At 35.6% G+C, this 18,058-nt stretch overlaps 1 protein-coding gene across 1 annotated transcript in view; it reads left to right on the forward strand.

Moving 5' to 3' along the window:
* The window catches only part of ROBO1 (roundabout guidance receptor 1), a 402,854-nt gene that overhangs the window by 348,505 nt on the left and 36,291 nt on the right, over nucleotides 1-18,058 (forward strand). The window contains exons 20-24 of the mRNA XM_082624948.1: nucleotides 3,128-3,282; nucleotides 5,842-6,177; nucleotides 8,371-8,478; nucleotides 11,314-11,458; nucleotides 14,650-14,898. Coding sequence (XP_082481074.1) covers nucleotides 3,128-3,282; nucleotides 5,842-6,177; nucleotides 8,371-8,478; nucleotides 11,314-11,458; nucleotides 14,650-14,898 — 993 coding nt within the window. The remainder of the gene's footprint in view (nucleotides 1-3,127; nucleotides 3,283-5,841; nucleotides 6,178-8,370; nucleotides 8,479-11,313; nucleotides 11,459-14,649; nucleotides 14,899-18,058) is intronic.

Here is an 18,058-nt window from a genome sequence, read left to right on the forward strand (position 1 = left end):
GAATGCCAATAGCACATTTCCTGGCAGTGGGAGGTAAGAAAGAAAGAGTTCAGGCCTTGCTTCTCTTTGAAGGACCGACCACTCTCAGCTCTATCCCTTGCCTCTTTCTGGGCTTCAGAATTCTTTCAAGCTATCAAAAGAAAGAGGAGACAGCCTATAGGCAACCCTTGCTGCTAGGCCCCTTCACTACTTTCCCCAGCCCCTGGACCCTTTAGTATTAGTATTTTATTTTGTGGTTTAGGAGTTCAAATAGGATTGTTTGTTTGTTTGTTTGTTTGTTTTTGGAGTGAGTGATTGGAATATCTGGAGTAACAAGAGCAGAGGAATTGAAGGTAATTGCCACATAATTATTTAAGTGCATTTGTCCTCTTTTCCTTTGTGACAAAAAACTATCCCCTTAATATAAGCTAGTAGTTAAATATGGTTTTTGAGAGCCCTACTCTCTTCCTTTCCCTGATAATATCTTTTTGAAGACAAGGAAAAAATAGGCAAAACTCACATATATTAGCATGAAAATATAACAACTGACATATTATATGGATATATATGTATAATATGGTTGCATTTTTATATATATAAAATATGGTAACATTATATAATATTTCTGACATATATTAATCACTATAACCAGCACTGTGTTTTGTTTCTGCTTCATTTCTTATTTTGGGGCAGCTAAATCTGTCTCATAACACTAGATCATCTTAAATGCATAAAGATAGCTTGAGAGATTGTTAGTTTTTAAAGACCCTAACACCCTTACCAGCGTAGCTACATATGACCTTGACTTCCTCAGAGTTCTCTGAAATACACCCATGGCATTTTAAGATTCATTATGGGCCAGTAATCATGACTCAACCTTCTTCCCTAGATAATTAGCATTCCAAACACAAGTCTGAACTGAAAGCTAGGATGTGAATTGTTAATCCTACTTCCTGTTGGAAAGCTCCCATACATATGAAAATTTCTTTCAGCCTCTGATGATATCAAAACGTTCACTTTTAAAAGTGTTTTTCTGAGGGAATCGTAGCATAAAAATATTGTCTATTCCTTTTGAAACATGTAAGACAGGCTTGACCCGTACTTCAAAGATCCTATAATATTTCTACAGTATCAAATATGGAGATTTATTTTTAATAATTTAAAAAGTGATAACACACTTTAAGTTCAAGAGAAAATAAGGAAAGCTAAAGACTACTAGAGGGCTTCCCTGGTGGCGCAGTGGTTGAGAGTCCGCCTGCCGATGCAGGGGACACAGGTTCGTGCCCGGTCCGGGAAGATCCCACATGCCGCGGAGCGGCTGGGCCCGTGAGCCATGGCCGCTGAGCCTGTGCGTCCGGAGACTGTTCTCCACAATGGGAGAGGCCACAACAGTGAGAGGCCCGAGTACCGAAAAAAAAAAAAAAAAAAAAAAAAAAAGACTACTAGATGCAGAATTTCTATAACCAACATGGATTTCAAAAGCTCCAGATATCTGTGATACAGCTTGCATTTAAATGTTTTACATTTTAACAGGTCAGCAACATTGCTCTTCAAAGCATATTTTTATCAACAATTTTAATAGTAAATTTATTCATCTTTAACAGCATTATTCTGAATGTTTAGACTTCAGACATTACCCCAATCTTCCTTTTATTAAGAATGTTTGAGGGTTTTAGGACATTTCAGCACTCTCCAGTATATGTGTTTATAGTATTCCGGCTTAGAGTGTGGATTCTACAGACAGACTACTTGGATTTGAATCCCAGATCTGCCACACACTCACTTTGTGCACCCATGCACAAGTTTCTTAACATTTCTCAGGTATCTCAGTTTCCTAATCTTTAAAATCTGAATAATAATAGTAACTACTCTGTAGATTATTAGAAAGATTAAATGAGTTAATACATATAAAGGTCAGAACAATGCCTCACACATTGTAAACCAAGGGTAAACATTATTATTACAGATATATGTATACACACATATATACATATATATACGTATACAGATATATAACTTATAAATCCATATTTTTCATTTGAAGTGAATTATCCCTCAAATAACCATCATTTGCATAGAAATTTTCCTCGGTTGATTCTGTGTATGCCAGCATAGGAACCATGGTGAGTGAAATGTCAGTTTCTCGCTTCCCAGGTAAATGAAAGTGTGGTTATTGCACTTTAGCAAAGAAAATGAAACCATGAAGAAAATCTTTTCAGACTCTGTAGTGCCAGTCTGTTTATTGTGGATCTGACAGTACATCATCACCTCTTTTGCTGGATTATCAAATGGAGTCAGTATTGGAAAAGGACCTCAGGATTTCCATTTCTGGACTTCAGTCTGTGTCTCTGGCACTGGTGGTCCAGGGCTGCCATTAATAACTGCTGATGTACTTTGCATTCCCAATGCACAGTGAAAGAGGATTAACATCTGTCGTGCAAAAAAAAAAAAAAACATGAACACTAATATTTCTTACAGTGGACATCGTTTTACCAGATTTAATTCAGTAGCTTTCCTTTGTTTATATAGGATTTATGGCATCTTACATTGTCACCATCAGAAAATGTTGACAAGCTTACAGAACTGTGCACTGAAACACTGATGAGGCTCTCTGCAAAATGTCACAGAGCCCCAAACTCACTGTCTCTGAAACATGGTTTTGAAGAAAAATATGCAAATGTGCTTACTGTGAAGCATCCTTTATCTCAGTAAAGAAGCTTGTTCCATTTTTTAATGAAGTTGTGAGAAGGATCATTATTTTTTAATGGGTCAAAAATTAAGAAATGCAAACTGTCTTAACGAGAATATTCTTTACGCTACTAAAACACTACAAAATATAAGTATCCACATTTTTTAGATTCCATGTTTGGTGTTTAGCCACTGTGACTGAAGGCAGAGTAGAGCATTACAAATGGTACAATATTTGTCTCACTGTTTACAACATAATGGCTATATAAACTGAGACATGCCTCCGAACATTGCATTATAGTTGCCTTGTCTGTGAAATAAAAGGAATTATTATATCTTTCAGCATAGTTGACCAAAGTATTTGTGAGAATAGTGAGATGAAGAATTTCTGGAATTCTGAATAGGAAATATCATTTGCTACTTATATAAAACTTGCTTTTATACATATTTTTTTCTTTAGGCCAGGACTTCTCAACATCAGTGAACCTGCCACGCAGCCATGGCTGGCAGACACGTGGCCTAATACTGGGAACAATCACAATGAGTGCTCCATCAACTGTTGCACAGCAGGCAACGGAAACAGCGACAGTAACCTGACCACGTATAGTCGCCCAGGTTAGAGGCACAGAGACAGCCTGATAGGCAAGCTTGGCATTGTTAGGAACGAGCCATGAGGAGATAACTTTTGTTTTCTTCTCCTTAAACTGAAAATGAAATTTAATCAACATTTTCATGAAATATTAACCATGGTTTAGCAAACTAGCCGATTCAAATATTTTCTCCATCCCTGTATCTCCACACCTCACCCTCCACCCAAGAAAGTTTCTCAGTATGCAAAGGGATAATGGAGGATATAAATTCTAGAGTAGATAGCAAATAAGGAAAAATGAAATTATACAAAAGTATGCATCTTCATAAGAATGTATGTAATTATCATTTTAATTGTAGTTATTTATAGTATTTATTTTAAAGATTTTAAGAATAAAGCAGATCAAAAGATCAATAGATGTATAGTTTGAGTGAACCAAATTTTTAATAGCAGCAACAATAATAATAATAATTATATGGTGGTAATAAATAATTTTAAATGAAAGCTAACTGAATTTCAAAATTAGATTTTTATAGTATACTAGTAAATCCTAAGATACAAGAAATATGTATCTTTTGCAGGTGTGTATACTAATACTAATTTTGTATTGTGTCTTTTTGGTTCAGAAATATGGGTGGTAAATTGCTTGTTAAAACCTCATGCTAAAACATGACAGTAAAATTTGGATGTAGAATATGCAATATGCAAAGGAAAAAACAGAAAATTACAAATAATTCTTACGAAAAACCTTTTAACATTCATTAACAATATAGGAAATATAAAAAGAATCATAAAGAATCAAAATGTATGACTATAGAAGTAAAATGGAGTTAAGGAAAAGGGAGATAGAATATGGCATTTAAGTAAAAAGTGTGATGCACCCTAAAGAACAAATCATAGTCTCCATTGGATATGGATATGGAAATGATATATCCATGTGACCAAGTCCATGTTCTCTAGAGGTCCATATTCTAGTTGTCTAGGCGAAAAAGTGCTCACATAATTATAAGTAAAAGAAAGATTATGCTGAGCCCAATAAAAGAAAAAATGACAATATCCATTTAAATTAATATGTAGAGCTGTGTTGTCTAATGTGGTAGCCTCTGGCTTCAGGTGGCTACTTAAATTTAAATATAATAAAGTACCATTTAAAATCCAGTTCCTCATTTGCACTAGCCACATTTCAAGTGCTCAGTAGCCACATGTGGCTAGTGGCTATCATATTAGACAATGCAGAATAGAGCATGTCCATCATCTGAGAGAGTTCTGTTGGATGTTACTCATATGGAAAGATTAGCAAAGAAAAACGAGATTGCCAAACCGTATTGCCATTAAAAATATTGTTTAACCACTATTATATAAAACTTAATACCTAGAAATTAGAAATAAGAATCACTAAAAGCCAGATTGATCAAATACCCCTGATCCCTGATCATTTGTTATTGAAATGCAGGGTAGTTGAATTCAGTAGGATAGAGAAATTGCAGATTTTTCTTAAAACTATATTCATTTTTACATCTTTAGTAGTGACCATGCTAATTTATCATTTTTTAGGATATCCAGTTGAAAACTAATCCTCAAGGTGACCTGTTAATGTTGCAGCCACTATGAATTAAAATAGTGGTATTTTTACTATTATAACAACTAATTTTTTATTTTAAAAATGTTTTAATTTTAAATGATGATTTTAGTTCTTCCTGCTGTTTGAATATTTTCAGCTACAGGCTTTGAATATTTCCTATATATATATATATATATATATTAGTTATTTAACTCTCAAATATTTAAAGAAAGGGAAAATTAGAGTGAAATTGAAATATTAGACACATTAGGTATTATTTCAGGTGTTATTTGATAAATTGCCCTGGCTACTATGATTCATTTTGCCATCATCATTGTCATTTTATACTTCTTGAGGTGTCATTATGAAACCATGAAAAATGATTACATAACACCTTTTCCTGATAATTATTATCCTGCACAACCAAGGGAAAAAACTAATAAAATTCTCCTGAGCACTATGTACTGTCACTTTACCTCTGTTCCTCATATTTTTTGAGTAGAGTTATTTTATAAAATATTGAAATCTCAAGTTCTTTCATCTGAGGGCAGAGGGTTCTTTTTTTTTTTTTTTTTTTTTGGTCTGGATTTTTAACCTATAAGCTTAACTAGTAACTTCAAATAGTTCAGTAATTCCAGACTAGAAAATTTTAAGTTGGCACATAAAGATATTCATGTATATATTATTTTAGTGCAATTCCCATTAATGGGGTTTTTAAAGGAAAATTATTTAAATTGGATGCATTATTTATAAACTGTGTAACACTAGCAGAAGTTCAGAATTATTTAGGCTCCATATAAATTACGTGTCCTCTCTCATTCACTCAATTTTTCTTTAGAAAGAACATTTGACTCTGTTCTTTAGAAAGGACATAAGGATATTTGGTCCTTTTTATTCATTATAGTTAAGCCCATTTATACTTTATAGAATAGTTTTACTGTGACTCACAAAGCTACTTACAAGGAAATTTAAAACGAATAACCATGCAGAATGACTTTTTCCTTTTCCTCTCCATTGCACATAGCTGATTGTATAGCAAATTATAACAACCAACTGGATAACAAACAAACAAATCTGATGCTCCCTGAGTCAACTGTTTATGGTGATGTGGACCTTAGTAACAAAATCAATGAGATGAAAACCTTCAATAGCCCAAATCTGAAGGATGGGCGTTTTGTCAATCCATCAGGGCAGCCCACCCCTTATGCCACCACCCAGCTCATCCAGTCAAACCTCAGCAACAACATGAACAATGGCAGTGGGGACTCCAGCGAGAAGCACTGGAAACCGTCCGGACAGCAGAAACAAGAAGTGGCACCAATTCAGTATAACATCATGGAGCAAAACAAACTGAACAAAGGTGAAGAGACTTGCCTTTATTCCCATCCTTTTCTGTATTGGCGTCCTTAACCCTTCAGCACTACATGCCGAAGCTTGTCTGGAACTAGTGTGTGAAATCTTTCTTTGGTCACTAAGGTTTTCTTATTTCTTTGGTTTCAAAATTTCCAGTGTCAAAAAGTTAATTAGCACAACAATAACCTTGGAATATTGATTTTATAATAATATATAAGTATTTTCAAATGGTTTGAGATTAATTTAAATTTAATCCTAGGTGAGGGATTGCTCAGGACAGACAATCTTTTATTCATAAGGCAGATGTACAACCATCACAATACCTCACATTTTAAATAAATAGACTCTCCCATTCTTTCCACTCGAGAATGGAAGATAATTGCTTCTACATGGTCATATAAACGAATGGCTTTTTTGATCAAACTGAAGAAAAATAATTAAATTAAACTTGAACTGGAGAAGTGGTTCCATTTGTTATATTTCTCCTACCTCATGTGATTACTAAGACTGCTGCAATGTATGATTTCAGAACCTAAATTTCTTTGGGTAACCTGATTTGAAGTCTGTCACGATAGAACCTAAAATAAATTCTTAGTGTTAGCTTGTTGCAGCAGAATGATATTTTATGGCCTGAAGGGAATGTTCCTCTGTTACAATATGGGTGAGTTGGAAGAGATAGGTATTTGACTAGGTAAAGACTACTGCTTTAATAACGTGATTTGTAAAGTTAGACCTCTGGAAATAAAGGGATTGCTCTGATTTGAATAGGTCAGGGCAATTATGTATGAGTGTCCAGGTAAAGAATACATTTAATTACAGATAATTGGAAACACAGATTTCTTTTTCTTTAGGTTTGAGTTGGGAACAACTTATTAAAGTTGCAGACTGCAAAAAGATAACTTAAGACAAACATTTCATTTAAGTTAGTGTTATATGTTTTAATTTAATAATACAGTTATCTTGCTTTTTTTCCCCAGTTTAAGGAAACATTTGATTGGTATAATAAACCAATTCAATGAATATTTATTTTTTTAACCATTTTTTCTCGAAGTATAATTGATGTACACTATTATATAAATTAGTGTACAATATAGTCATTCAAAATTTTTAAAGGTTACACTCCATTTATAGTTATTATAAAATACTGGCTATTTTCCTTGTGTTGTACAATATGTCCTTGTAGCTTATTTTATAAATAATAGTTTGTAACTGTTAGTCCCCTACCCCTATATTGCCCCTTCCCCTTCCCTCTCCCCACTGGTAACCACTAGTTTTTTCTCTATATCTGTGTCTGTTTCTTTTCTGTTATATTCACTAGCTTGTTGTATTTTTTAGATTCCACATGTAAGTGATATCATACAATATTTGTCTTTCTCTGTGTGACTTATTTCACTTAGCATAATATATGAGTTCATAACAAAGGCTGACAAAGATGAATAGGAGAGTTTCTGTAATTGTAAAGTTTACAGTGGGAATTCAAACTATTGTCATATTATTCCTGTATAGTATATGGCTTTATTGTGGACTTTGGAAAGGTCTGACAGTCCTCTGTACAAGTATTTCAGAGCTCTGATTTATTGTTTATACTGCTTATAAACAGACTTGGTACGTCAAACTATAATAAAGACACTGGAATGCAACTAGCCTGACAGATTATTGCTCAGTACATTCCAGTGGTGAGTTTATCATTTGGATTTTCACCTCTGACTAAGTAAGCAGAAGCATTTGTGGGAGACTGAGATACTTCATCTTCTTAACATGCATATATTTTTTATTAGATATAATATTCCTGGCAAGTTTCAGTTTTATGTTTTATTATTTTATTTTTTAAAATGATTCACACATGTGATATTTTCCCAATTTCTTGTTATTAAAATTATTTTGTTACTATATTTTTAAAGATAAGAAGACAAGCAAATCTGATTTCTGCCTTAGCTAATTTATAAGTATTTTAAAAGAAGAAATAGTCCCTGGTAGGATTCATTCTGGTTCATGTGTAGAAGATGATACAATGAGTTTGTATTTTATAAATCTTAAAGGAGACGTGTTTAAAGATCTTTATTTGTTCTTGACCTTTCATTCTGAACACTTACGTACATCTTAGCAGGTGATCAACATGATAGTTTGAAAGCTTAATCACTGGTAAATGATTGAGGCACCAAAATAAATATTTAATTTTTTTCCCATCTGAAATGTCTAGATTATCGGGCGAATGACACAATTCCTCCAACTATCCCGTACAATCAATCATATGACCAGAATACAGGAGGATCCTACAATAGTTCAGACCGGGGCAGTAGTACATCTGGTAAGTAAGGGAAACCAAGGAGAAAGCCAATCTCTCCTTTAAAAGGATGGTACATTTCAAGATTACAACTTGAATGCTAATGATCTGATATGTGTATATGACATGTCTAATCACTTTATATGATTTGAATCTTCCAGGGATGGGTCTTGTCTCTGCAATTTGAGGGACTGTTCACTCACTAAACCATTTTTTTTACATCTTTATTGGAGTATAATTGCTTTACAATGGTGTGTTAGTTTCTGCTGTATAACAAAGTGAATCAGCTATACATATACATATATCCCCGTATCTCCTCCCTCTTGCGTCTTCCTCCCACTCTCCCTATCCCACCACTCTAGGTGGTCACAGAACACCAAGCTGATCTCCCTGTGCTACCATTTTTTATGTTCTATTTGGTAACAAAGATTGAGGCTCCTATTTTCCTCCTCGTTAAAAACCTTTATTAAAGCCAGAAGCATGACTTAATCTTTAAAGGCAGTTGAAACTTTTTTCCATCTCAGCAAAATATAACTTAAAAATGTTGCACATATAGTTAATCTGCTAAATATGTTATCATTTGAAGGAAGGCTATTAAAGCATATAAAATTTGAGTACACTTGAGTAGAATCAAAAACCTAAGCGATAATATCATGAGATTTAGGTACAGTTGGAACCTGCCTCAGTTTATAATCTCTCTACTATCCCTCACTCAGTTCTTACTCTAAAACCTCGTAAAGCAACTTCCCAACTTCAGTCTTTAAGTGCCTCAGAAGCCACATTGAAGCCTCTTCCCTGTGGTCTTTATGCTGTTGCAGCTGTTTGCCAGCTGTTTTCCTGATAGGGGTTGCAGATGTGAGCTTGCTGGTACTTAAGTCCTGTTTTTCTAATTAAAAATGGTTCATTATTAGAACTAACATGTGGCACCACAGCAAGTCATACCACAATGAGAACAAAACCAATTGATCTCGACTCTAGTTTGTTTCTCCAGGAGAGGGTAGAAATATTACTTCCTAGCAACTGGATTAAAGTTGCTGGTAGGTGTTTTTAGCCAAATGTCTCTAACTCTCTTCTGTAATGGATATGGTATTTGCATTTTACCACCTTCCCTTGTCTAAGGCATGCTGATATGGCATTTTCTAGGCTGTGTTTTGTCACTGATTGAAATTGTTTCTATTTGAATTAAGGATCTTAGAAATAGCTCCTATACCTTTCTAGATCTACTCTTGTTCTACTATATGTGGTTTGATTTTTTTTTTAACAATCAAATCTTATCAAACAACTTTTCTTTTTCTTTTTTGAAGTAAGTAAACCCTAAATTAAGGGGAAATTTTCAAGGGTGTACTCTTGGGAAAAGTATGTAAAATATTTTCATATTTGATATCTCATGCCGTTTCTTCTTTGAATTCTTAGCCACTTAAAGAGAAAAACATGTCTTAATGGGAAAAAAATGATTCTAGGTTGTTAATATTCAATTGACTTTCTTCATCCCTCAGCTTAGATACATATGTGGTAAAAAGATACAAAGATGTGAAATCTGATGGTAATTAGGGGAGAGAATGAAGCAATTAATTAAGTGTAGGAGAGATTTGTGATGTTAGGCCTTTCAGGACAGATGGAATTGTTACAGTAGATGTATGCCAGGAAATCAAGAGGAAGGCACTGGGGATAGTCAACTCCACAATACATGCATAGCCATTCTGATACAGGACAACTGAGTGGAGGAAAAGAGAATGGAGACACATAAGCAGAAGCCTGACCGTCATAACTTATGAATAACAGCATGTCCCTCAGCCCACACTTGGTGCAGTAACATACCAGTGCAAGAACATCTGGCTTAACAAACACTGCCATTTGAAAATTTCCAAGTGACTTTAAAAAATAAGGCTCATTGAATACACTCAGACTTGGTTTCATGTACCATGTAACTTGGAGCTGTTTCAGAAAGGTTAAAAAAAAAAAGATCAAGACAATTCACTGAATTTAAGGGATCATATGAGAAAAATAATTATAGACTCATTGTCTATAATTTACATAAGAATCTAAAATGTATCATATTGGAGGAGGAGGATAAAGACCATTTTATCCCCAAATATCTTTTGACCTAAAATTATTTTAGAACGAATATACCAAAATGTACAACTACCTATGTTTAAAGAATATGCCAAATCTAATATCAGAACATTGGGGAACTTGAATAATTGAGCTATTCTGAACTTCTAAGAATGTTCAAGCAACATTATTTCACTCTAAGCCATATTTTTTTAGAAACAGTGGCTAAAAACATTTCTGTCCCTTTTTAAAAATCATTTTTCTGCTTCTTTTGTTGTTAGATATATTAGTTCTTCCAGCAATTATTTTCATCCGCACCTGCCTTTCTGACAAAAACGAGTAATTTCATTGTGCCTAAAACACTTCAATGGACAAGTACAAATTATATATACTCAGTGATTTAATGCAACAGTGGAAATGTAATAGATCGCATCTGTATCATATTGTATTTTAGGTTCCAGCAATTAAATAACAGAAAGGCAATTCAGAAAATATGTCTTCAGCTCATTTGTTTTAGATGATAATCCATAATGCAATTAATTGCTGTAAGAAGATCACTATTAATGATATGACTTGTAAAATTCATTTATGATTTTATTGCTTTTTCCCTATTTATTTTGCAGTTAAACTTGGCAATACTCTGTGTCTTCTATCGTACAAAGTGCTGTTTAAAATTAATGAAGAAGAGTGTTTATCTCTCCATATATATGAATCATATGATCATATTTACAGAAAATAATTAACCTGTGGATAATAGAAAAGATTTAAAGTCCAGAAGTAAAAGACTTGATTTTATTTCTTTCCAAGGGAGTCAAGGGCACAAGAAAGGGGCACGGACACCCAAGGTACCAAAACAAGGTGGCATGAACTGGGCAGACCTGCTTCCTCCTCCCCCAGTGCATCCTCCTCCTCAGAGCACTAGTGAAGAGTACAGTATTTCCGTAGATGAAAGGTAAGAGGGATTTTAGAACAGAGGTAAGTGGAATAATATGATTCCTTAAACCCATGTTAAGTAATTGTTAAACTCGATCACCAAGGGAGACTGACTCCTAGGGTCCATGAACATCTGTCTCTGAATAAAACATTTGTCTCTGAGCTGTTGATAACTCAGCACAACTTAAAAACCCTCCTCAATGTTGCCAAAAAAAGGAATTTGCATCTTGGAAGCTTCCTTTGGAACTAAGAATCCTGAATCATGAATACACACACACACACACACACTTAAATCTACACCCACACATAGTTTACATATTTATATTTACAAATATTTTACATCGTATACACATAGTTTACATATATGATCATGAATATATATGAATTTATATGAGATCACATAAATATCGCTCTCTGTATATGATTTTGTATTTTTCAAATATCAGAACTTCTGTTGCACACCTCTAAATTTTCATAAAATAATTGTATGAATTTATACCACAGCCACAGTATCCTGAAAACTGTTTGTTCTTAGATATTATCACATTCTGCTGAAAACTATAGAAATTTAAACTTACTGAATTGTCTCTCTCAAGGATTTAACAAGTGTAAATAATCCACACGACAGCAATTAGGAAGTTAGCTTGCTTCTTCCTCACTCCAGATTCTGTAGAACTGGACATGGTCCCGCCCAACAAAACAAAACAGCAGCTTCACTAGTGTGATCAATGGAGAATTAACACAAAAAATACAAATCGACCTGAAAATACAGTATTTTTTTTTTTTTTTTTTTTTTTGCAATACGCGGGCCCCTCGCTGCTGTGGCCTCTCCCGTTGCAGAGCACAGGCTCCAGATGTGCAGGCTCAGTGGCCATGGCTCACGGGCCCAGCCGCTCCACGGCATGTGGGATCCTCCCGGACCGGGGTACGAACCCGTGTCCCCTGCACCGGCAGGCGGACCCTCAACCACTGCGCCACCAGGGAAGCCCTGAAAATACAGTCTTTTTAATGACTATTATAGAAATGAAGACTTGTTCTTTCATTCTCCACCACAAAACAAAACAAAACAAAACACAGTTTTACAGTTCCAACTATGCCAGGAAACAAAGTCTCCATACTTTAATTTTCCAATCACTGAATTAGCGAGTACTGTGCCATTGCTCCTAGGAGAAATGCAGGGTTAGGTTCCTGCAAGCCTCTGGTGACAACATTTTTGTCAGTCCATCCATACATAACCTTGTTTTATGTGTGTTTTTGTTTAAAGACACCCTATTTAATATGTATTGTTGATTCATTAACATTGAATTCACAGCCAACGTCACTGTAAGTCATTCCTGAACAAGGCTTATCTAATACACATATTTTCTCCATTAAGGCACGTCATACCCTTCTTGCCCTTGGGAACCCTAGACAGCCCTAAAGCACTACACTTGGGGGTCATTATAAACAGGGAACTCACCAACATAAAGAAAAAAAAAAAAGAGAGAGAGAGTGAACAACATGGCACTACAGGCCATGAAAAGGAGCTGAAACAAGAAGGTGGAGTGTTGTCTTGTTTGACCTCAGCTAGGAATGTATGCATCAGGTGACTCAAATTTTTTGCTTCTCTGCACATGTCCATGAATGACCACAAAAGTGCTATGGGTATTGACTTTGGGTTACAACTTTTTTTAGCAAGTAGTGAATCTGCAAATATGGAATGTGCAAATAACCAGGATTGGCTGTATTTTTAAAAATTCGTTTCCTAGGCTATATTAACAACATTCATTACTATTTTAGTCCACCAAAAATAGGAATAAAATGAAATAAGTTGATATAGTTTAACAAAAAAAAAAAAAAGGGATGCAACTGTGCCCCCAAAAGAAAGGCTGATTCTAACTGGGAAGAATGAAGCTTTCCTGCTTTGCTGATTTTGTTTTTGAGCTTAACAAATAAGAAGCTTGTCAATCAAGAGGGGTTTTTTGGACATTGAGACCACAGAGTGATGTGGACTAACATGAGAACTAATATGAAACACATGGTAGAGAGTGAGAGGCAGCTGGGAAGGCAAGTGTAAGCCAGATTATACAGGTACTTAAATGCCTTGTTTAGGTCCTCGTATTTTATCCTCTAGGCAATTAAAGAGCCATTTATTACTTTAAAGCAGGTGAGTAACCAGAGAGTGATGCATATTATAATAAAGTAATTTTGGAAGCAATGTGAGGATGGAGAAAAAGGAATAGATTTTAGAGATATTTTTAGAAGTAGAATAGAAATGAAGTGGGGAACAGTTTGAGGTAGAAGAGAGAGAGATATGTCAGGATGAATACAAGATACCTAGGAAACACAGGAAAAAGTGTCCAAGAGGAAGATGGTAGGATTAGTTCAGTAAAAGAAGATACAAAGAAATCATGTTATATGAGCATCAACTTTCCTGAGTTCTGGTAAACAAGGCAGGTGGTGGAGAATGAATAAGAGAGAAGGGTAACATGAACACAATTTATATAATGCAATAAGTTACTTCCATTCTAATTAATAACCATATGCCCTGAGGTAAAAGAGAAAGTCACGAATGTTCCCCAGATCCATTTAGAGCTTCCACACAGCTCTAGCAGAGGAGTAGAGGGACATTTGATTGTTTATTGATTATTTGATTTATTGTGTTTTTCATTCAGCATCCTAAATGTAAGCCATGTACTTTATACAGTACCATGTACTTTATTTTGTGCTCAACTGAAGAAATAGTGATCTGTTATAATTTTAGAGGAAAAGTGGGTTGTATTGGACTAATAACTTGATCTCCAATGTACCTCCCTCTGAAGGGATTTTCAAGAGTAATTTTTCATAGATGTTAGCATATCATCTTTGGATTATTTGCAAGACCGTCCTTGAGTCATCCTTTAGAGATCATGTTGAGTTGGAGGGATAGAATATATCAAACACTTTTGGGGTTTACTAAATTAAACTATGTTAAATAGATTTCTTTATTGCATGACTTCTCAGAGCCTGTAATGAGCCAATTAAATTGTAATCCCTCAGAGAAAAAAATGTTATATATAGCAATTCACACACATTTATGACAGTGAACTATTTTTTTTAAACAATACCTTCTTAACGTGGCCAGAAGATTCAGATTTCAAAAGCAATTCAAAGTTGATATTTCACTAACTATACAAATAGTTTATTTGAATAACCTGAAGTCAATCTAAGTGTCCTTATCATTTGTTTTAGCTATGACCAAGAAATGCCATGTCCCGTGCCACCAGCCAGGATGTATTTGCAGCAAGGTGAACTAGAAGAGGAGGAAGATGAACGAGGCCCCACTCCCCCTGTGCGGGGAGCTGCTTCTTCTCCAGCTGCCGTGTCTTACAGCCATCAGTCCACTGCCACTCTGACCCCCTCTCCACAGGAAGAACTCCAGCCCATGTTACAGGATTGTCCAGAGGAGATCGGCCACATGCAGCATCAACCCGACAGGAGGTACGTTGTTACCAGTCTTTACTGACAAATCAGATAATTTCCACTCCTAAGTGGCATTTACAGAATGCTATTACATGAAGTAATTTTCAGGTCACATGAGGCTTTTTTCCAGTGTCATCACACAGTATGCCTTGGTAATTAGCATATCAAGTAATATTGTTGATCAGAACATTAGATTAATTGATCCCAGTGAACTTGCAACCATAAAATAATGTGCCTTAATTCTCACCCACTTATGATAATTGCATTCATAAATACGTGGAGATCATGTAGTAAATATATGGGTTGCTAATCTTGTAACATTTTATTGATGATGGGTGATTTTGTATTTTAGTTTTCTTTATGCATGGGCATGTCACTTCTTTAGTCTGTGAAGAATAGATTTTTCTCCTTTTATTTTTTGTTTTTAATAACTTTTTTTTTTTTTTTTTTTTGGCTGCGTAGGTTCTTCCTTGCAGTGTGCAGGCTTCCCTCTAGTTGTGATGTGCGGGTTTTCTCTTCTCTAGTTGTGGCGCGTGGGCTCCAGGGCACGTGGGCTCTGTAGTTTGCGGCACGCAGGCTCTCTAGTTGAGGCGCACGAGCTCAGTAGTTGTGGCGCACAGGTTTATTTGCCCCGAGGCATGTGGGATCTTAGTTCCCCGAGCAGGGATCGAGCCCTCATCCCCTGCATTGGAAGGCAGATTCTTTACCACTGGACCACCAGGGAAGTCCCTCTCCTGTCTTTTAAAATTAAGTCTGCAGAATGATTTGTTCTTTCGTAGCTGTAACGTTACAGAAGCATGAATTTGGTATATTCATTTTGTGTTGACTCAGGTACCTTTATTTTGATTGAATGTTAGGTTGCAGTCCTTTTGTCCAAGCTACTTAGTAGTGTGTGGTTGTGTGTGTGTGTGCATGTGTGTGTCTTAGACTTTCTTTAACCTATATGTTCAGCATTGCTAACCAGTACATTTTTGTTTTGCACAAATCCTTCACTTGGCATTTCTACCACATAAAAGCTATTGCTGCATCATGTCAGCACTTCTCTCACTATTGATGATCTTGTTTGTACTATTTTATTGCCCTTGACACATTACATATATATTACTTTCTGTATTCCTAATATCATTTGAAACTGAGTATATTATTTGCCCCAGAAGATCTCCTTCAATATTCTTGAATGAATAACAAATTCTGGTTTATGCTGCTTGAATTCTGTAGGTTAAAATAGAATTTGCAGTGTTTATTAACTATTCTATGAGTAAGAGGTTATTGCCAAATTTAACTCATATACTCTCTAAAATGAAGGAGGCAGTTAAATTTTCTTCTGTGTGACAAGGGGGAAGTTGGATTGCCAGACATGTAAATTTAGTATTATTAACCCATGGAACTTCATGAAGATTGAGAATAAATAAGGCATCTCTTTTCCCTATTATGGTCACAAGCATCTCTGCCACTTTTATTCGGAGAAAATGAGACGCTAATAGAGGCTGTTAGCTCTGAAATACCTCAACATTCTTTTCTCATTCTTTCAAATTACCTATATTTCCTCACCATCCTCCTCTATGTTACACGTGGTACACCCAGTATCTTCTTCCTGACCAGCTCTTCTTCTTTGTTCCTTATGTCATCCTCTTCACATTTCTTGATCACGATCAAAAAGCAGCTTATCAGAGGCACGGACATATAAACACTACCAAAGGTAAGGTAGATAGCTAGTGGGAAGCAGCGCATAGCACAGGGAGATCAGCTCGGTGTTTTGTGACCGCCTGGAGGGGTGGGATAGGGAGGGTGGGAGGGAGGGAGATGCAAGAGGGAAGGGATATGGGAACAGATGTATATGTATAACTGATTCACTTTGTTATAAAGCAGAAACTAACACACCATTGTGAAGCAATTATACTCCAATAAAGTTGTAAAAAAAAAAAAAGCAGCTTATCTATCTTGACTTCTCAGCCTCTTTCTCTTCATTCAATCCTTTCTCTTCACTGTTAACCCTACTGCTTTTTTTTTTTATTGGCGTATAATTGCTTTACAGTGTTGTGTTAGTTTCTGCTGTACAATGCAGTGAATCAGCTATATGTTTACATATATGCCCTCCCTCTTGGACCTCCCTCCTACCTCACCCCCATCCCACCCATCTAGGTCATCACAGAGCACTGAGCTGAGCTTCCTGTGCTTTATAGCACATTCCCACTAGCTATCTATTTTACACATGGTAGTGTATATACCTTACTACTTTTTAAACTTTCCTTAGCCTCCCCTTCCAGTTATCCTGCTCTTTTTCTCTCCTACTCTGTAGGATTCTTTAATCACTTCTACCTCTTAAGTCTTTTTCATACCTCAGCCCTCTGTGTGCTGGCTTATACCATTTTGCTTCCATCAGGCTTCGGAAGGTAACCTCTTAATCGTCAGTCTAAAGGCTTCTCCATCTTTATTACACTTACACTTTCTGCAGTGGTAACAATTTTCTGATTTCTTGTGAGAATTAAATGAAATCATGTATATAAAGTATCTAAAGCAGGGTAAGTATTCAACAAATATTAGTTCCCTACTGTCCTCACCCTTATGCTGTCATCCTTACACTTGGTTCAAGTATTACTTATATTCTGATGGCTTTCACATTGATTTCGCCAGCCCAGCCCTTTTTCTTGACCACTACCATGATATTTTCACTTGGACATCTCAGACTACACATGTCTGAAATCAAATTCTTTTTCTTTGCACTTGACCTTTCAAACTTGTTCCTTTTCTTCCTTTATTGGCTATCTTGTTTAGAATCATTAATCCTTATTTATTTGACCAACCTATTAAAAATAAAAGAGCCAAGGGAATAGGCAAAAAAATCACAAAAAAATTGTGATTTTGAAATCAGTGTAATTATCTTATAGTTTGATTTCTTCTGTTATCTTTCTACCATTCCCCAAAGTAAGTTATTCACCAAGTCCCTTCTTTTCTAACTCCAAAATATCTCTTGATTGTGTTCCTATGTTTCCATTCCTAGAATCCCAGGGCAGGCCCTCAGTCCCTGTCTCTTGAAATATTGCTACATCCTTTACCTGATCACCACTTTTCTTCTCTCTCCCCTTTTGTGTCCACTCTCCACATTATCTTACTATACCCCCCAGTCTGGTAATGTTACTCCCCATTCAGAGTCAGCTCTTACTGTTTAGCCCAGTAT

Source organism: Mesoplodon mirus, assembly GCF_964341445.2.
Source record: "Mesoplodon mirus genome assembly, chromosome: 6".
In the NCBI taxonomy this organism is placed as follows: Eukaryota; Metazoa; Chordata; class Mammalia; order Artiodactyla; family Ziphiidae; genus Mesoplodon; species Mesoplodon mirus.